This window comes from Equus przewalskii, chromosome 12 (assembly GCF_037783145.1).
Source record: "Equus przewalskii isolate Varuska chromosome 12, EquPr2, whole genome shotgun sequence".
Taxonomy (NCBI): Eukaryota; Metazoa; Chordata; class Mammalia; order Perissodactyla; family Equidae; genus Equus; species Equus przewalskii.
Window position 1 is genome coordinate 33,034,680 of NC_091842.1, and position 16,671 is coordinate 33,051,350.

At 60.8% G+C, this 16,671-nt stretch overlaps 2 protein-coding genes across 6 annotated transcripts in view; one reads left to right on the top strand and one right to left on the bottom strand.

Annotated features, from left to right (window-relative positions):
• Nucleotides 1-2,936, top strand: part of TXNDC11 (thioredoxin domain containing 11) — a 55,222-nt gene extending 52,286 nt beyond the window's left edge. For 4 of the 5 annotated variants that reach the window (XM_070566732.1, XM_070566734.1, XM_070566735.1 and 1 more), the window contains one exon: nt 2,188-2,936. In XM_070566732.1, the coding sequence (XP_070422833.1) occupies nt 2,188-2,827 (640 nt within the window). In that variant the 3' untranslated portion in view covers nt 2,828-2,936. Of the gene's footprint in view, nt 1-1,947; nt 2,063-2,187 lie in introns of all 5 variants that reach the window. The other variant, XM_070566733.1, reaches the window with a different exon arrangement.
• Nucleotides 2,874-13,211, bottom strand: SNN (stannin). The gene is made up of 2 exons (XM_070566737.1): nt 13,072-13,211; nt 2,874-6,023 (listed from the first exon to the last, which is right to left on the bottom strand). The coding sequence occupies exon 2, from the start codon at nt 5,934-5,936 to the stop codon at nt 5,673-5,675; it is 264 nt and encodes an 87-aa protein (XP_070422838.1). The 5' UTR covers nt 5,937-6,023; nt 13,072-13,211; the 3' UTR covers nt 2,874-5,672.
• Between the last annotated feature and the right edge of the window lie 3,460 nt (nt 13,212-16,671).

Genomic DNA, 16,671 nt, shown 5'->3' on the forward strand with positions numbered 1-16,671 from the left:
CTGCCCTGGGCTGGGAGCTTGAAGAGGGGTTTGTTGTCATGTGTCCCCGGGGGAGAACCTAACTCCTGTAGAGAGGCTGCCCCGCCTGTGCAGTAGACCCTTAGACCCGATTTGTCATTGTTACACTTGACCCTATGCTTCAAAGATTTAAATGTGCGCGTAGTGGATTTAGAGGAGAGTCCGGTAGACAGGGGGACCTTCTGCCACCACACTTGAAATGAGCACTGTTTTGGAAGCATGTGTTGACACTGTCCTTGCTACTTCTAAAAAGCTTGGAAACACTTTAGCATCCCCATTAGGTAGATTCACGGAGACTGCTCGAGGAAGTCTGAAATAGCACGCTTACAAATATCATTTTCTGTCCAGATACACACTGAGGCGTCTGGGCAGCTCATTCCTGGGGGCGATTACATGTACTCTCTGTCCTATTAAGGCCAGCTCTTAATAGAACAGAACTTGGTGGCAGGTCCAGCCTCTGCTTGTCCTTCCTCCCACACACTGTACAGTGGCCAGGAGCTTTTTTGTCTTTAACTATATTATTTATTTATTGAAAAAAAATTTTTTTGAGGAAGATTAGCCCTGAGCTAACTGCTGCCAATCCTCCTTTTTTTTTGCTGAGGAAGACTGGCCCTGAGCTCACATCTGTGCCCATCTTCTTCTACTTTATATGTGGGATGCCTACCACAGCATGGCTTGACAAGCGGTGCCATGTCCACACCCGGGATCCGAACTGACGAACCCCAGGCTGCCGAAGCAGAACGTGCACAGTTAACTGCAGTGCCACTGGGCTGGCCTGCAGGCTCCAGGAGCTTTTTAGTTGTCGGTTGAATGGCTGGGAGGCCCCCCTTGAAGAAAGCTCACTCGTTAAGAAAACTTTGGTGCTTAAAGGAGGGCATGGTTCTACACTTACCCCAGAAATGTTTGCAATTATTCCCTGTACTGAGAGTCTCCGTGAGTGTTGGATAAAATGGGACATGTCTGACTTTAATCGCCCCGTGACTCTTAGCTCGTAAGGGAGGCTGACCCGTTAATAATAGCACACCTTCTGCCTTGTCTTAGGCATTTGGCCGCTGGCTCTGTGTGCAGAGGGCGGCAGCTTTGATGAGTGGTTTCTGGCTGGTTTTTAAAAAACAACGTGGTTTTCCTGAGCTGACATTCACTGAGCACGCAGGTGGCTCCCCTCATCCTGAGGGCAGGCTGCAAGGCCAGGATGCTCCTGCCACCCCCTTGGCAGGCGACGCTGTGCGGGGCAGGGGTGCCACTCGTCTGGGGGCTCCCAACCCTGAGCCGCAGCCCCGGAGTCTCTCGCCCTGCACTCCTTCTGTGTTCCGAGGCAGCCATACGTCGTTTGCCCACCTCGTCCATAAAGCCAGTGGTTTTGATGTATTGCAGCTGGATTGTGTATGCGGGGGTAGATGTGTCTGTGGTAGAAATTTTGGTCGTCAGACAAATGACAAGTTCTAAAAAGGAATCTTCCAGTCAGGACTTGGCAACAAAGCTCTGGAGATACCCCGCCTCATGTCACCCTCCCTCCTGATTCTGTGCGAGCAGCCTGAATTCAAGTCCCTCGGCTGGTCTGTTTATCAAGGCAGGGGCTCCAGTAACACCTTCCTCCTCATGGCAATAAAAATGTCTCCAGGTGTTGCAAAATGGCCGTGGGGGCGCAGTCACCCCCAGTGAAGAACTCCTGCTTTGGATAATGTGTAATAAATGCTTGCCGAGTATTTCAAGTTTTTCCTAATTCACCAAGCACTGTGGGTGGCCACAAGTGACGTGGGTGACAGTCCTGCCCCAGGACGCCCTTCCTGACACACCCCGGGCCTCTCGGCACACAGGCCGTCTGCCCCCGTGCTCCCCGCGCCCTGCGTCCCTGGCTTTAGGCTTGGGCCTGGGAGCGCTTGTCTTTCCTGGAAGGTTGTGAACAGAAACTGAATTCTTTGTCCTCAGGAACAGACACACATTTGAGATAAGCCACCTTAATTACAGAACGCGCATATGGGACATCCTCAGCTTTGTAGAAAACTTTTTGCTCTGTTATTTACATTTTCCTCGCTGACTTTCAGTAAGTAAAATCCTCGGGATGTCTTTTGGGAGGAAATAAGTGGCCTGACCTTCAGTCGCAGTCCAGTTTGGGGCCAGCGGTGTCTGCGAGGCTCTCGTCTCTGACTCCTTCCCCTTTCTCTCCAGAAAGGACCTCAGCGTGAAATACCCGGAAGACCTGCCCATCACCCTCCCAGACCTGCTGCGGTTCGTCCTGCGCCACTCAGACCCCGCCCCTGCCCCCCCGAGCTCGGCGACCCCTCCCACGGGAGAGTGTCTCCAGAGCGAGGCGGTCCTACAGCAGGGCCACATCTCCCACCTGGAGAGAGAGATCCGGAAGCTGAGGGCAGAGATCAGCGCCCTGCAGCGGGCGCAGGGGCAGGTGGAGGCGCGGCTCTCCAGCGCGCGCAGGGACGAGCACCGGCTGCTGCGGCAGAAGCAGACCCTGGAGAGGCAGCACGGCCTGCTCCAGCTGCACAGCGAGCAGCTGCAGGCCCTGTACGAGCAGAAGACGCAGGAGCTCGAGGAGGTGGCCCGCAAGCTCCAGGAGCTGGCCGACGCCTCGGAAAGCCTCCTCACCGAGAACACGTGGCTCAAGATCCTGGTGGCGACCATGGAGCGGAAACTGGAGGGCAAGGACAGAGCTGAAAGCCCCACTCCCCCGGAAGAGGCGCGCGCTGTCCCCCCGGAACCTCCAGGTGCCCCCCGCCTACCTGGCAGCACCCCGCCTTCCAACGGCAGCGCCACGCTGGCGTCCGACAGGAGCAACGAGAACAGGACGGACTGACATTTAACATGACATGAAATCAGAGGTGAAAACTGTACATTGGGAATATATTTATGCAAATTTTATTGAAATTTATTGTAAATAAAGATTTTCTCAGTGGTCTAGAAAATCAGTTTGAATGTCACTCAGTTTTTATTGAACAGGGATGACATCCCTTGCACTTATTGCACGGAGTTGATAGCTTTGAGACAAAACAGTAGCACAGGCCACTTGAAGATCTGTCTGAAAAATCGGTCCCTGTTTTGGTGGCTCAGTGTCAGTGTGTCTCCCCGTTCCCCCTCCTGGCGCTTCTGCGATGACACGGAGGATGAAAGATTAATTTTGCCTGACTAGTCAGAAAACTTAAACGCAACAGTCAGGCTATTCAGAGCGAATTCAATGAGAGGCCATAACTTGACTAAGCCATTTGAGTGTGCGGCTCTGGTGTCGATGCTATAAAAAGTAGCTATTGATAAACAGGAACAGTGAAACCGATTATGTGGCCATTCACCAGTTCTACAGGCAGTTTCACGACCACTCCCGGAGACCCCGTGAGTGCCCCTCCACGCCTGTGACCCAGCACTGCCACCACACCCACGGGCCTGCTGCAAGCTGCAGAGGCGTCGTCCCGACAACCGCGCAGGGGGAGAAGGGACCTGGAGAAGAGAAACGGAGGAGAAAGTGACGTTTCATCATTTCAAAACCAAAACCTCACTGGCCCAGTAAAGACCTCAGGGCAAGCGTGACGGCCAAGCCATGGTCCTTTCCCGGGCCAGGCTCAGAGACAGAAAATGCAAGTCCCAGGGGCTCCTCAGGTACTGGGTGGGCACACATCCTAGGGGGTGCTGCTGCCTGCGGAAAGTAGAGGTAGAAGGCTCGGAAGTTCTGGAAGGCGAGGGGAATGGGTCCAAGACCCTAGAGCTCCCACGTGCCTCTTGAGCCGCCTTCATTAAAGAGCAGAGCTGCTCCCCATCTTCCAGTCGGCACCTCTGGGACTCCTGCCGCCCTGCCCCACCCGCACCCCGTCCCCCACTCCAGCCCGCAGGCCTCTGTTGGTCTCGCGCTTGCCCATGCCCAGTTAGGGGCCAAAGACCTTTCCTCTCCTGTCTTGATGCCAGCTGCCCCCTAAGGGCCCCTCTAGCCCATCGTGGTCCCTCGCTCCTGCCCTCAGCTCAGATTCCTCCCTAGCAGCCCCTCCCCTCCCCAAGCTGTTACTTCCTGTTTGACCCCCACTTTAGGTGGATGCTGCTAAATAAGTGGTCCCTAAGACCCCTCCTCGGGGTTCTAGAAAGGACATTAGTTCAACATGCTTTTTAGAGGAGACCCGGATGAGGCCAGAGGAGTGGGCTTCAGCCGGACCCGGAGGCTGGAGCTTGGAGGGGGAGGGGGGCGGGGTAGCCACGAGCCACCCTGGGGCTCCCTGGCCGTGCTGAGAGCCGGCGCTCCTAGGCCAAGCCGGGGCTGGTCCCCGTTTGTCACCAAGGATGCCCACACAAGTCCCGTTGGGTCAGGGTAGCTCAGGATGTGCCTCCAGTGGTGGGGCTAATCCAGGCGAGGGCACTGAAGCACACAAAGGGTCCCCCTGGAGATGCAGGCTGTGGGACACTGGCCCGGCCTAGAGCCACCAACTCCTCGTCTGGGCGAAAACCAAGTCCCGGGCCTGAAACCCACTCTCCTCCTGCATCCCCGGAGCCCACCAAGCGCGGCTGTCAGAGCCACCTGGGGCCCCCCGCGTGCACGGGCACAGGCTCGGTGCTCCTAGAGCGGGGTCAGGGGACTCTCCTCCAGGTGACCCGCTGAGGAAAGCGAAATCCAGCAGGTGGGTGGCAATCTGAGAAGGAAGGAAGCTAATTTGTGAGAAAGGGAAGGGGGGCGGAAAACCCTCAGAGTCCCTCCCCCTGCCCTCCAGTGCAGAAAATGTTAAATACAACAACAACCAAAAAGCACAATTTTCTCTTTCCTGGGCCAACTGGGTTTCAGAGAAAGGTCGCCTCCACGGGCTTTGGGGTTTGTAGCGGAGCCTGCACTCTGTAACGCCCGGTGGGGGCAGCGGGTGGGGACTGGGCCGGGGGAGTGCTCAGCATGCTCAAGACCAAAGGGGCAAGAAACTGCTCTGCCACTAGGACGCCTGGCAGCCATCGGGACTCGTGCCCTGACTCGTCCTTCACCGGCTCCCAGGCAGCCGCAGCAGCTTCCTTGCAATAACTCCACTATCAACAGGAACTGGAATCCACCGACCAACCGAGTCTACCTAGAGAACGAGGGGGCGTGGTTCTTCTTTCATCCATTGCTAACCAAGCAGAAATCCCCAGAGCACCCCCTCTGGGCGGCCGTGAGACCTGACACTGATACTCACGTCCTCTGCATGCACACGCACGTGTTATATACATTAGAGGCCCCGCCAAGTGTCTGAGACCCTCCCCCACAGCCATCGTGAGTCCGGTCGGTCAGTCCCATGTGCTCTATACAATGTTTTAAAAAATCAGCAAAAAAGGCTTAAGGACGTGCTTCGGGGGCCTATTTACAGTTCACAGGTTTGTGAGTTCACACCTTACAGTAGTAGCTCCATCAAAAACAGGCTCAGCTAAACATTCAAGTAACGAAAGCGCTATGGGGCCGTGAGCCCCCGCAAGGTCAGGCCTGCCCACTGCCTGCAATGGGCAGCCCCAGCAGGAGGCTGAGGGCACGCCCAGGGCCACCGAGTCCCGGCTGGGGACAGCTGGGAGCCCGAGAGTCAGTGCATGCGATGAAGAAGCCTGCAAGGCCATGCCAGCAGTGTCAAGCCTTGCTCTCAAACGGCGGCATGTCCGTGGTTTCGCGCCTCCTGGCTGGCTGCAAACAGGCCCAGGAGCCCCCGCGTCCCAGCTCAGCCGTGGACTTCCGGGCCATTGGGGGTCAGCTTGGCCTTCCTCTCCACACACGGTCCCCTGGCCGAGTACTGCACCAGCAGGAAGGGCTCCTTGGTCTCGCCATCCCCGACGATGCTCTCCTCGTCCTCCGACTGGCTGATGCGCTGCAGCCGCAGGTAACACCAGCAGCCCAGGATCAGGGCCCCCAGGGCGGCGATGGCGATGAGGATGACGATGACCGTGACCACGCCCGTGGTGGGGCTGTGGTCCATAATAGACATGGTCAGTGCTCGGGGAGGCTGGCACGGCAGGAAGCTCTTGGGGGCACCGGCTCAGCGAGGCTGGAACTCAGGCGGGACACCAGAGCCCTGGAAGAGAAAGCAAGACGAGGCTACATCGGAGACTCTGCTGGGGACCCTGCCAGCTTGCGAGCTGGCTGGGCTCCTCCACGGGGTCTATTTTTAATCTGTTCTTAAGCCTGACCGTCCCGCCCTCATCCCAGGGGAAAAGCCTCTGGTTGGCCTTCGCTGTTTCTCTGTTCATGATGCCACCAGCGTCCTTGCTGCTCACGCCAGTCCCCTTCTTTCACTACCTTTCATACCCTCAGTCACCCCCGCTCAGCCCCGGAGCCTGAGATGCAGGGAACGGGGGCACCCAAGACCTGCAACCCCCCTGCAGCAGAGGCTGAGAGAGAGTCTGCTTCAGCTGAATGTTCCGGAACACCACTAGGTGTTCAGTAACGGCTCAGCAACTACAAGGAGGCAGTGCTTCATTGATGGCCAGACATGAGGGACTCAAAAGCAGGGAAATGACATCAGCCCCTTTTGCAAACAGGCAACACATCTAGCTGAACCGAGTCTTCCGGAACACCTGTGAAAGGCTGGGGTGGGGGCGGGGGGGCGGTGACAGGCTTTGCCCACAAGGGAACTGCAGCCACCGGGGGGAGAGCCCCGATCCACCACATACCATCTGAGAGGAAGCCAGGCAGCAGGGTCCTGGAAGATGGCAGCCCGAGGGAGGGCAGGAGTGGGACAGCCCGGCCCTGCCCTCACCAAGCTCAGCGCCTGGTGCAGAGCCAGACCGCAGAGGGGTCAACACACCCAACGCCTCTCACTACGAATGCCATGCCACGAACACAGGGCACCGGGTGCCACGATGCTAAGCCAGTGGGGCAGGGGATACTCAGGGAGGCAATCTGACACTGGGACGTGCAGGAAGACCTAGCCCTGGGGGAAGCGTGTTCCTGGCAGGGGAAGGGCATCTGCTAAGGCTCTGAAGGCAGGAGAGGGCCTGCTGGCGAGTGTGAGGAGCTGAGGGCCCCGGTAGCCAGACTTGGAACATCAGCTTGTTCAGTGGGGGCAGCGAGGGGGTATACATGCTGGACCGCCACCTCCTCATCCCGTAACCTCAGACAACAGCTTCCACCTCTCTGAACCCCGAATCCTCCTGTTAATGGAGCTGGTCGGGGGCTAAGGAGAGCACAGCTGCAGGAAGCACAGAAGACAAGAACCCCCACTCGAGGTCTGACTCTAGGTGGCACCCACAGGCCCAGCCAGTGACGCCCACTGAGGCTGGAGGTGCTGGAGCTGGCAGGCTCGCCGGGGCCCCAGGACCCTGTACTTGTTTATTTCTCCTGCATTGCTGTAAACGGAGCAAAGCACAGTAACCAACAACCAGGTGGTTCTGAGGCTGAGGTGACGCCCTGGGCACAGGGCCGGCCCGAAGCAGAAGCCGGCGCCCAGGCAGAGCTGGCTGTCCGAGTTCAGCGTTTTGAGCAGACTGACCTCAACACAGGTGGACAGCGCTGGCCAGGGAAGGTTGCCCTCCAAACAGGATGGAACCCGCCGTCCCTGAGCGGTCACAGCCTTGATTAGAAATGACTCTTCTCCACACCAGGAGTCTCCCGACCCGCCCCCAAGGCCAGATTTGCCTGAGGGTCAAAGGCAGCCAAGTCAAAGCCCAAGTCCATCTGGGGACCAGGCCCTGGGAAAACGCCGCAGACCCTGGAGTGCGGCCCTGAACCGCGCCCGCGTTTGCAGAGGGGTCCTGGGCAGGAGTCGGGGCGACATCCTGGAGTCGGCCCCCTTCTGACCACCTCCAGCGTCAAGTCGCTGCCAGCGCTCACGGTGGCTCCCTGGTCCACATGTGCGGGCCCACTGCAGCCAGCGCCCCGTCTCGGAGGGAAGGCACCAAGTCCTCACAGTGACGTACAGGACCGGACACGATGCGTTCCCACCCCTTGCACCCCTCCCCGCTGCCCCCAGCCAAAATGACCCCGCGCTCCCTCCTGCCTCCAGGCCTTTGCCCAGGCAGGTCCCTCTGCCCAAATACTCTGCTCTCCTACCCTTGTTCAGTGGTTCTCAACTGGGGGCGGCTGTGCCCTTCAGGGGACGTTTAGCAATGTGCAGAGACATTTTTGGTTGTCACAACTGGCAGTGGGAGTGTTGCTGGTATCGAGTGGATAGGGTCCAGGGATGCTGCTAAACATCCCACAGCGCACGGGATGGCCCCCCACCGGCAAAGATCTGGCCCCAAGACTCCACAGTGTGGAGGCAGAGAAACCCGCACCTAGTTAACTCCAGTTCAGGTGGGGAAGCCCTCCAGAGCCACGGTCCAGGAGGGTCTCTTCATCCTGCGACTGCACTTGCTCCCTCCCTCCGGGCACCAGCCTCAGTCTGCAACCCTGGCTTCTGTAGCTCCGCCATCTGGTTAGCACCCGCCTCCACCATCGGGCTGTGCACTCCAGGAGTGCCCTTGCACACTTCTGTGCCCTCCAGTGCACAGATCATCCTGGCCCCTCTGCCGCCATCAGGGCTGCTATCAGCTCCCACAGCTCTGCTCTGTCCTCTCAGGCCTCCAGACAGGACAAGTGACCCCCTCCCCCCCAGAGAGCCTGCTGGCTGCAGCTGAGTGAACACCCACCGCCTCGGCCCTCCCCGCCGCCCTCTCTCCACTGGACCTCTCGGGTCCAGCGCCTGCCAGGGCACCTGCCCTCGCCCCAGGCTCCTGGACAGGAAGCCCAGTCAGTATCAATTCGGAAGGGGAAGTGTGTGTGTGTTTGGGGAGTGGGGGTGATTTGGGGGCAGGAAGCGGGAAATCAATCAACGGCAGCAAGACCTGGGATGGTGGTGGCGGGGAGCCCAGGAGGCGCCCACAGTCCAGGGGAATGCCAGCGGTCCGAGGACTAACGAGGAGACTGAGGCAGAGGCAGCCCCAGCTCAGAGAGACCCTCTGAGGGGAGTGGTGGCCTCAGAGCCCTGTCTGCTGCCCCCGCCCCAGGCCAGGAGGGGTGGGCAGAGCCAGGTGACCAGGCCATACTCATGCCAGGTCCCGGGCCCTTGCCTGAACGTGTGTGTGCGCGCGTGTGTGTGTGTTCCTTCACTCGCTCGGCAAGTATTTCCTGAGAACCGATCTTGTAAAAGATCTGATCACATCATGCCCTGCACAGAACCCTCCCCGGCACTGGCAGAGGACCCGAACCCCCTGCCTCCCCGAGCTTCCTACCACCTCCCCCGCCTCGACCTCAAGCCCTCCACATTTTCTGTTCCTTCTGCCTGCAATGTTTTTCCCCGACTGTCCCGTGACTGGCTCCTTCCTATTATTCGGGACTTTCTCAGCAGGTGCCTCTTGGGGGATGTGTTCCCAGACCCCCATGACTGCAGATGCCCCCCGGCCCCACACTTGCCATCTCCTTGCACGACTTCATTTGACTTCCCCGAGCTCTTGGCTGCTTGGAAGTCCCCTGGGTCAGGGAATGTCTTCCCTGGCTGCTGGCTCCTTCCCGCAGTGGACTCGGAGCCTGGAAGAAGAGGGCACTGTCCGTTGTGCCCGCTGCTGGGTCCCCAGCCCTATGATCGGCACACAGCAGGTGCTGGAGAAATGTCTGCTGAGGGTTCCAAGCCCGGGGACAGAGTGATGAGTTAGAGGAGACGCTGATCAAGGCTGGCACCCCTCCCTCCCTGCCCCCCTCAGCCAGCTCCCTAACCTTGAAGCCACTTACGGGACCCTGGGCACAGGTCCCCATGCCTGTCCCAACAGACTCCAGGAAGCTGGCAGCCTGCGTGGGAGGTCAGGCTGCAGCCTGAGTGCGGGGGCAGGAGCGACATGTGCAAGTAGATGCCGGGCAGGCCTGAGCTGGGGAGGGCAGCTGTTTCCACGAGTGCTGGGGCTGGGCCAGGGGTGGGGGGCCGCCAAGAAACACAGCCCAGGGGAGACCTGAAGCCTGAGGGTACTGGCCGCTTCCCCCAGACCCTCTTGGCCTGCACTGGACCCCACCTGCTTGCTTCGCCCCTCCCAGGCCTTCCTGATGCCCGTCTGAGCCAAGGGGGCTCCTGTGAGTCAGCTGACCTCTCCCCAGATCCAGGAAAGCCCACGGGGTGGGACAGGGTGGGCCGCAGCATAGGCTGGGGAGATGCCCAGACGGCGCATGGGAAGCCTGGACCCCCTCGGGACCATCGTCGAAGCAGTTAGCATTTATCCTCTGCAGTCATGAACCCGGCGGCTGAGGCGGCTCACCGTTATCACGCCCATTTTACAGACGAGGAAACTGAGGCCCAGAGAGTCGGAGTGGACCGCCCAGGATGTGAGCCCAGAAGTGCGGCCCATTAGAGCACAGGTAGGGGTCTTCCCAGCACCAAGGACCGGCCAGCCTGCCATCTCCGGGCACTCTGGGGTGGGTGACAGACCACTCTCCCCCACCACCTCTGGAGCATCTCCTTGCCTGCTCCCTCAGTCAGGACAAAGGCTGGCACTGGAGGCCAAGGCCATTTGGACCCCCAAACATCCAGGGCCAGTCCTCCCCCATCGCTGCCCCCTCCTGCTCTGAGGGCCCTCGGTCCTGCCTCCCTGGGCCAAAAGTGGCCCAACCCTCGGGCCTCAACCACTGCTCCTGGAAAAACCAGCTCTGAAGCCCAGCCTCGCCATCTGCAGAGGCCACCCCTTTGAACTGCCCAGCAATGTGTTCCAAAGGCCAGTCCCAGTCCCAGCCACCAGCCAGCTGAGAGCAGGCATCTCCCACCATCCTGCTGTCCCTGAGGCCCACAGCTTAGGTCTTCCCTAATGTAAGACGGGGTTCCAGTCACCCCTGCCTCTTCATGGGACCCCCAAACTAAGCCTTAACCCCCCTTCACAGGTCACACCACACACTCAAGGCCCAAGGGGGCCACCGTTCGCAGCAGGGCACATCTGGGTCCCCCTCTTCGCCCAGCCCACCCCTCCACCAGCTCCTGTGAGCTGCTGTGACCCAGCCAAGCAAGCGGCCTCGATTTCCCAGTGTGCAAAATGGGAATGAGGCCCTGATCTCCCCAGCCAGGCCGTGGGAAGGAGGAGAAGTGATAAGAAACGTGAAAATGGAAGGGCCACAGGGCCACCAGGTTTGCCTGTCACCAGGCACCATGGCCTGCTGGGTGCCACAGGGAGGACAGTGAGCCCTCGGGATCCCCTCACCCCCACCAGGGACCTGCCTCCCAGGAGGGCACCGAGCCTGGGCAGGGACACGCTGCCACCTTCTTCTCGCTTAACTGGGCATATCACGAGTGTCACCTGGCCCAGCTGGACGCCAGCTCGCCACTGCTGCCCTGCAGCCTCCACCTTCTGGGGCTGCCCCGCTTACCAGGCCAGGGACTTCCAGCACTGCCCTTAGGGGTTAAGCCAGGCCCCCTCCCCCAACAAGGCCATCTGCAGAGTGTGCCAACGAACCAGGGTCCGCCTCTTTCGGGGACCCCAGTTCACAAACGAAAACATGCACTGCCCGGTCTCTGATTAGGAACGTAAGATTGTAGGCACGACGGGGCACTACTGGGCACGACCAGGGCACAGACGAATGTCTGCTCTGGGCCAGGTCCAAGCAGACACTGGGACCGAGGACGCATCACCCAAGGTCCCTGCCATCCAAAAGCCAGGACCAGGCACAGCGGGGATGCCGAGGGCTGACGAACAATCACGGGGCTGTGCCCAGCTCTGCGGCCAATGTCACCTCCTCCTCCAGCCCCCACCCATCTCACCCCCCCCCTCCTGAAGAGGAAACTCGCCCCAGAACCCCCTAGGTTCCCCTGTGCACAAGAGGAAGCTGGCTCGGGCTTGCCCGGGGAATGCCCCAAGGTCAGTGCAGCTCTCCTGGGGCCCAGGCCTGAGGCTCATGCCCCTACCCTGTGAATCAGCCACTGGGCATTCACACAGGCTGCCCCAGGGTCAGCCCACTTGGCCAAACAAGTTTGGTAATAACAGGAGATGCCTGACGAAAGTTGGCGATGATTACTATGTGCCAGCCTCTGAGCTAAACACTTCACACACATCAGCTCCTTTCGGCCTCAAAACACCCTCGAGTTGAGTTATTACCACGCCCACTCTGCAGACACAGAATCTGGGGCTCAGAGAAGTTAAGTCAATTACCCAAGGTCACACAGCTCAAGAGTAGTTGCGCAGGGATTCAAACCCAGGCAGCCTGGATCCAGAATCCCAGATTTCAACCTCGACACTAAAATGTCATATTCTTGACTCCCACCTCCCCACTCCCGTGCCTGAGGGACCAGATGAATTGCACTCTGTCCCCCCCGCCCCCCCCCCACCCAGGGCAGGCTGGGTGGCCGGGGCCGAGGACTCGATGCTGGGGACACAGGGATGACAAGCGCCCGGGCAGCTCCCGCGTGCTGAGCGCGGGCGACGTGCAGGCGCGGTGCCAGGCGCGCTCCACGCACCGTCTCATTTCACCCCGCCAGGCGACGCTGTCGTCTCCCCCACGCTGCTCAGGAGCTAAGCGAGCCTGGAGGGAGGAGGGGGCTTGGCCCGGGGGTCGACAGCTGGACGGGGAGCGACAGCTGGAGAGGCAACTCCAGTCGCCTGCCCAGGGCGGGAGGACGGGGGACCACGAGACCCAGTCATGCCCATGCCGCGCAGTCACCGCCGACGGAACCCAGCACCGAACGCTGCGGCTCGTCCTCAGTTTCCCCACCTGCGAAAGGGGCGCCAGACGTTGCCAGGACTCCCACCCCTACCGCCCGGGCGCCCTCCTGATCACCCGGGGCCTGCCAGGACCCCCGCCCCCTCCATTATTTTTAAAAATCCCGAAGTGTCCCCACGAGCCCGGCGGCCGGCCCGGGGCGCGGAACCGCGGGCCGCGGTGGGAGCATCATCGGCTGGGGGGACACCCCCCTCTCCGCGCAGCGGCCGCCGCCCCCCGCCGCCTCCTTTGTCCCGATCTCGCCGCAGCGCAGCGGACAAAGAACCCCCGCCCGCGGGCGCGGCCCCCCGGAACAGACCCTCCCCCCGAAGCCGCGCCCCCGCCCCGGCGGCCCCTCCCCCGCCGCGGAGACCCCCGCCCGCGGCCGAGCAGCCCCGCGCGCCCCCCGCATCCGGGGCCGCCCCTTCCCGTCCCGCGGCCCCGGCCGCCCGAGCGCCCGGCCGCCCGCCCCCGCTCACCATGGCGCCGCCCGCAGCCCGGCCCGATCGCCCGCAGCAGCCCCGCGGGCCCGGCTCCGCCCGCGCGCCAGCCCGGTCCGGCCGCCGCGCACCGTCGGGACGCAGGAGCCCCGCTCTGCGGCGGGCGGGGCGGCCCCGGCTCCGCCCCTGCGGGGGCGGGGCCTCGGGCGAGGCCAGTGGGAGCCCGCGCCGGGGCGGCGGGGCGGGGCGCGCGGCGGGTCACGTGCGCGCGGGCCCGGGGAGCCGGGTGGGAGGGGGCTGGCGCGGCCGGCGGCGCCGGGGGCGGGGGGCGGGCCGGGCTGGCGCGCGCGGATTGGGCGCCGTGGGTGCGGGGCCCGCGCCCGGAGCCCTGCCTCCCACCCCCGGAGGCCGCCCGCCTTGCCGTCCTCAGTGCAGAGGGGGAAACTGAGGCACGCGGCAGGGAAGAGTGCTGCCTGGAAGCGGGGAGCGGCGGAATCCCCTGCAGAGGCAGGAGAGGGGCGGGCCCCCCGAGTTGGAGGTCCTTGCTCGGGGAGCGAGCCGGTCCTTCACTCGTTCCTTCCTTCCTTCCTTCATTCATTCAGCGTTGATGGAGCAACACCACGTGCGCGGACGCCCACCGCTGCGGGAACGGCCGCGAAAGGACAAACGGGGCGCCGCGATCACGGAGCGCTCACCGCTGCGGGCTGCGGGCTGCGGCTGCGGGGAGTCTGCAGCCCCTCGGTCGCTTGTCATCACGGTTATTCAACGTAATAACCCCGTGAATGGGCGCCCATCGACTGCCACGCCCCGTTCCAACGTCTCGACACCTTTTCTCCAGGCGACCTGGAAAGGAAGAACCATCCCATTTTAGAGAGGAGGGACCCGTGGCTCCAAAGGGCTGATGTTCCACAGCCGGCTTGTGATGCAGGCAGGATTTGGGGCCAGACCTGCCTGTCTGGGGACACCGAGGAGGCTGTTGGTACAGCAGTCTCCACTGGTCCACCCAAGAAGGCAGTCCAGCCAGAGGACACCTCCTTGTGGCCAGCTGGGGCCCCCAAGACGGGGCCAGGGTGGGTCCTTCAAGGCCTCTATGGCCCAAGTACCCTGGCCCACCTCCTCTGGCTTGGAAGGCAGGAGGGGGCAGTGGAGCCCCTCATCCTGGGAGCTGGGGGGCTTGTCGGCTGGAAACGTCTTTCCAGCCTCAAGCAGACCCTCTGGGAGAAGATGGAAGCCCAGCTCACAGGGCGGTGTGGCCAGGCTCTGCTCACTCCTCCGCTCCAGCCTGGCTGGTGTCTTTGCTGCCTCAGATGCACCAAGCTGTTTCCCACCCCTGGGCCTCTGCCCGGGCTGTTCCAGCCGAAACATTCTTGCACTTCATCCTTCCCATCTCGCCTTCAGTGTCCTTCCTGGGGAGGGCCCTGCCTGACCTCCACCCAGGAGCGGTCCCCTCTGTCATTCTCCCTCCTGGGCATTGTGGAATTGCACATTTGTGGAATTGCACATTTTCGGGGTGCGTGGTTAACTTTTGGTCTGTCTCTCTCAGGACTTGGTCTGTTCTGTTCATTGCCGTGTCTGCAGAAAAGCACCTGGCACGCAGTAGATGCTATGGGCATGTATGTTGAATGAAGGAATGAGTGAGTGATCACACTGCAGGGCTCCAGGCCTGGCCCCGCTGCAGCCCAGCCAAGAGGCCAGACTCTGCAGTGAACAAGGGGTCAAGCAAGAATGGGGGACACAGAGGCAGAGGGAAGCCCAGCTTCAGGCCAGCTGCCCTGGACGCCAGAGCCGAGGGACTCAGAATGGCTCCTGCTCCTGAGTCTGCCCAGCACTGCCCTCAAAGGCTCCTGCCCCGTCAGCTGCACCTGGGACCCCGGAGCCCGAGGAAGCAGCTTCGTCCCACAGAGCCAGTTCCAGTGGCCTCTGCGGTCCCAGCCTCAAGTTCCACAAAGACCTCATTAATGGGGAGGACGTAGGGGGAGCATGCTCGGAGCCCCAGGGCCAGGGCTGGCCAAGCAGTGACAGGCGAGGCAGGGACACTCTGGGGAAAAGATTCTGGGAGAAAGAAATGGTGCTGGAGAATGCAGCACGATATAGAAGTTGAGAGTCAGGTTGCAGAGTTAAAATGCAGCCTTTGCTGCTGGGTAGCTTCAGAAAAGCAGCCTAACTTCTCTGTCCCTCAGTTTTGTCATGTGAAAAATGGGGGTGACAGTAAGGTCAACCTCACCGGCTGGTTGTGACCCCATCAAGTGCTCGGTGCAGAGAAAGCCCTCCCACCCACTCACTGTTCACGTTAGTAATCGGGTCGGACAGGTATAGGAGTGAACTTGGCCTTCCGCATTTGGATCTTGGGCAAGTCACTGCACCTCTCTGTGCACAGGCTCCTCATCTTCCTAGTGGGTCCCATGAAACCCACCTCCGGGTGCTGAGAGGTGGGGGGCTGGGTGTAGCCCTGCTGGGTCCGACCATCATCCTGCCCAGAGTGAACTGCTTCAATAATAACAATAACAATAACAGTAACAGCAGTGAGCAGTGTTTTAAGCAGTACATATGCATAAACTCATTTTACTCCCCATTTTCCAGGTGGGTAAACGGAGGCACAGAGCGGGACATGTGCACAGAAATCACCTGGGGGTCTTGTTAAAATGCAGATTCCGTCTCAGTAGGTCTAGGCTTGAGAGTCTGCATTTCTCACACGCTACGGGGTGGTGCCGGTGGTTTCGCGCCCACGCTTTGAGCACTGAGGAGCTGAGGCACTTGCTGAAGGTCACACAGGTGGTGGGCACCGAGCCCGGATCTGAGCCACATGGAAGGCTGCAGACTGCTGTGCTTTACCTCGACCCTAGGTGCCTGCCCTCGCCCCGGCTTTCTCCCCTACAAAGAAGAGGCAGGAAGTATGGCTCCCCTCCCCAAGCCCATTTCCTCTCTCAGGCTCCTGCCACCTCCCTCCATGGTAACATCTGGCCTGTAGAAGCTCCCTGCCCCCTACTGTCCCCGGGGTCCTCCCTGTCCATGGCATGGAGCTTCTCAGATGCTCATTAGTCACGAAGATAATTAAGGGTGAGGGATGAGCTCACCCTGGCTCCCTGGGGCTTGCCGGGGCCCAGCTGGGCCTGCCCTGTGCCAGGCTGGCCCCGTGCCTGCTTCCTTTGGGGTGCTGGAGGCGCTGGGACAAGGGAGGGGCTTGCTGGGGAGTAGAGAAGCCTCAGGGGAGACTCCAGCTGGGCCTCCCTGCCCAGCTCACGGCCACCAGGCTGGGCAAGCGTCGGCTCCTGGAGCATCCCCGTAAGGGTTCCAGGCCTGAAAAGGAAATGAAAACTGCTTGGCCAGATGAGGGTTCCCCAAAGGATGAGAGGTGACCCACCAGTGAGTTCTGCAGGGTGTGGTTAAGGGGGGAACACAGAGAGGGCGTCACCCAGCAATGAATCACACAGCAATTCTCCTTCAAGGGCAGAAAGCCTCACTTGCTGTTATGCAGCGTTAACACTGGCTCAGCACCCTTACAACCAGGAGCGAGCCAACCTCGGGCTCAGAATCTTGAGCAACCCACACTTGAGCTAGAATTGAACAGCATGTGGTTTTCTGTGTATTTATGTTTACAATTATCTTCTATTTGGGGCACACGTCTTGCTTTTCCATTTA